Genomic DNA, 1,204 nt, shown 5'->3' on the forward strand with positions numbered 1-1,204 from the left:
ACAGGCAGGCAGCAGCTGGACAAAGGCCTCTTTGAGGCAGGGAGGAACCAGTCCCCAGCCCCCCACCCTGACGCCCCCATTCATGCTCCAGATTCAAAGTTCAACGAGTTTATTCAGAAAAGGCCTTGGCACCACACTTAAAAAGAGCCCCCTGCCCCTAAGAATCAGCTTACAAAGACAGGAGGGGCAGAGGTGGAGGTGGCTGAGGTATGTAAAGGCTCTCCAAGCCCCGCTGGAGTTCGCCAGGGGCTGTTCTTGGTTCTCTGGGGACCTGGCTGCTCACTGGGCAGGGCCCTCCTCTATGGCTCTGCAGGTGTGGGCCCCGTCCCCTTCACCCACAGGGGCTCTGGTGGGGGCCTTAGCTCCTTCATTCATGGGAGATCCGGTGGTGGTCTCGGGCCCTTCACCCACGCAGGCTCTGGTGGGGGCATCAGCCTGTTCACTCACTGGGGGTCCAGTGGTGGCCTCGGCCCCTTCATCCACTGGGGCTCTGGTGGTGGCCTTGGCCCCTTCACCCACTGGGGCTCTGGTGGTGGCCTCGGCCCCTTCACCCACAAGGGGTCTGGTGGGAGTCTCGACCGGGTCTTTTTGAGGGCTCTCAGGAGCACCCTGCTCCCCCTGTGTGGGGCCTGCCGGCTCCTTGTCCTCAGGCCCCTGCAGTGCGGCTGGGGGCCAGGTGGGGGCTGGCGCCTGGGCCTCATCACCACTGCCCACGCCTTTGTCCACTTTGCGGCGCTTCCTGACCTCATCGGTCACCTTGGCCCCAGGGGGCTGGAGGCAGGGCTGCTCGTCTTCCTCCACCTCCAGGCTGCCCCCCTCGGGGCTGGCCGCCTCCAGGCTGGCCTGGCTGAGGGCACAGCCCTCCAGGTTCAGTGCGATCCGCTCCACCTCGGAGGTGCCCTGCAGGCCTGGCTCGGCTGCAGCCTGTCCACCCCGGGTCACCTCGAGTTTCCTCTTCTTGCTCTCCTTCGGGCTCGGGGGCTCGGCGCCCGCCCCCACCTCATTGTGCGGGTCTCCACAGTCCTTCTTGGGGGACCCCGCCTCCTGGGGGGCACTGTCCCCGCCCTGCCCGCAGGTCTGGCCCTGAGGGTCGGCCTCGTCCGGGGGCGCCCCGGCCAGACGGGGAGGCGAGCGGGGCAGGGGCTGCTGCAGCTTGTCGTGGGGCGCCCACACGAACTTGCTGCGCGGGCGGAAGTGCGCCCAG

The 1,204-nt window shown here is 67.4% G+C and overlaps 1 protein-coding gene across 1 annotated transcript in view; it reads right to left on the reverse strand.

Moving 5' to 3' along the window:
* Positions 1-92: 92 nt before the first annotated feature.
* The window catches only part of OGFR (opioid growth factor receptor), a 9,233-nt gene continuing 8,121 nt past the window's right edge, over positions 93-1,204 (reverse strand). The window contains exon 7 of the mRNA XM_045296932.1: positions 93-1,180. Within this exon, the coding sequence (XP_045152867.1) occupies positions 280-1,180 (901 nt within the window). The 3' untranslated portion in view covers positions 93-279. The remainder of the gene's footprint in view (positions 1,181-1,204) is intronic.

Source organism: Echinops telfairi, unplaced genomic scaffold (assembly GCF_000313985.2).
Source record: "Echinops telfairi isolate 266 unplaced genomic scaffold, ASM31398v2 ScPeMD7_7414;HRSCAF=8452, whole genome shotgun sequence".
Taxonomy (NCBI): Eukaryota; Metazoa; Chordata; class Mammalia; order Afrosoricida; family Tenrecidae; genus Echinops; species Echinops telfairi.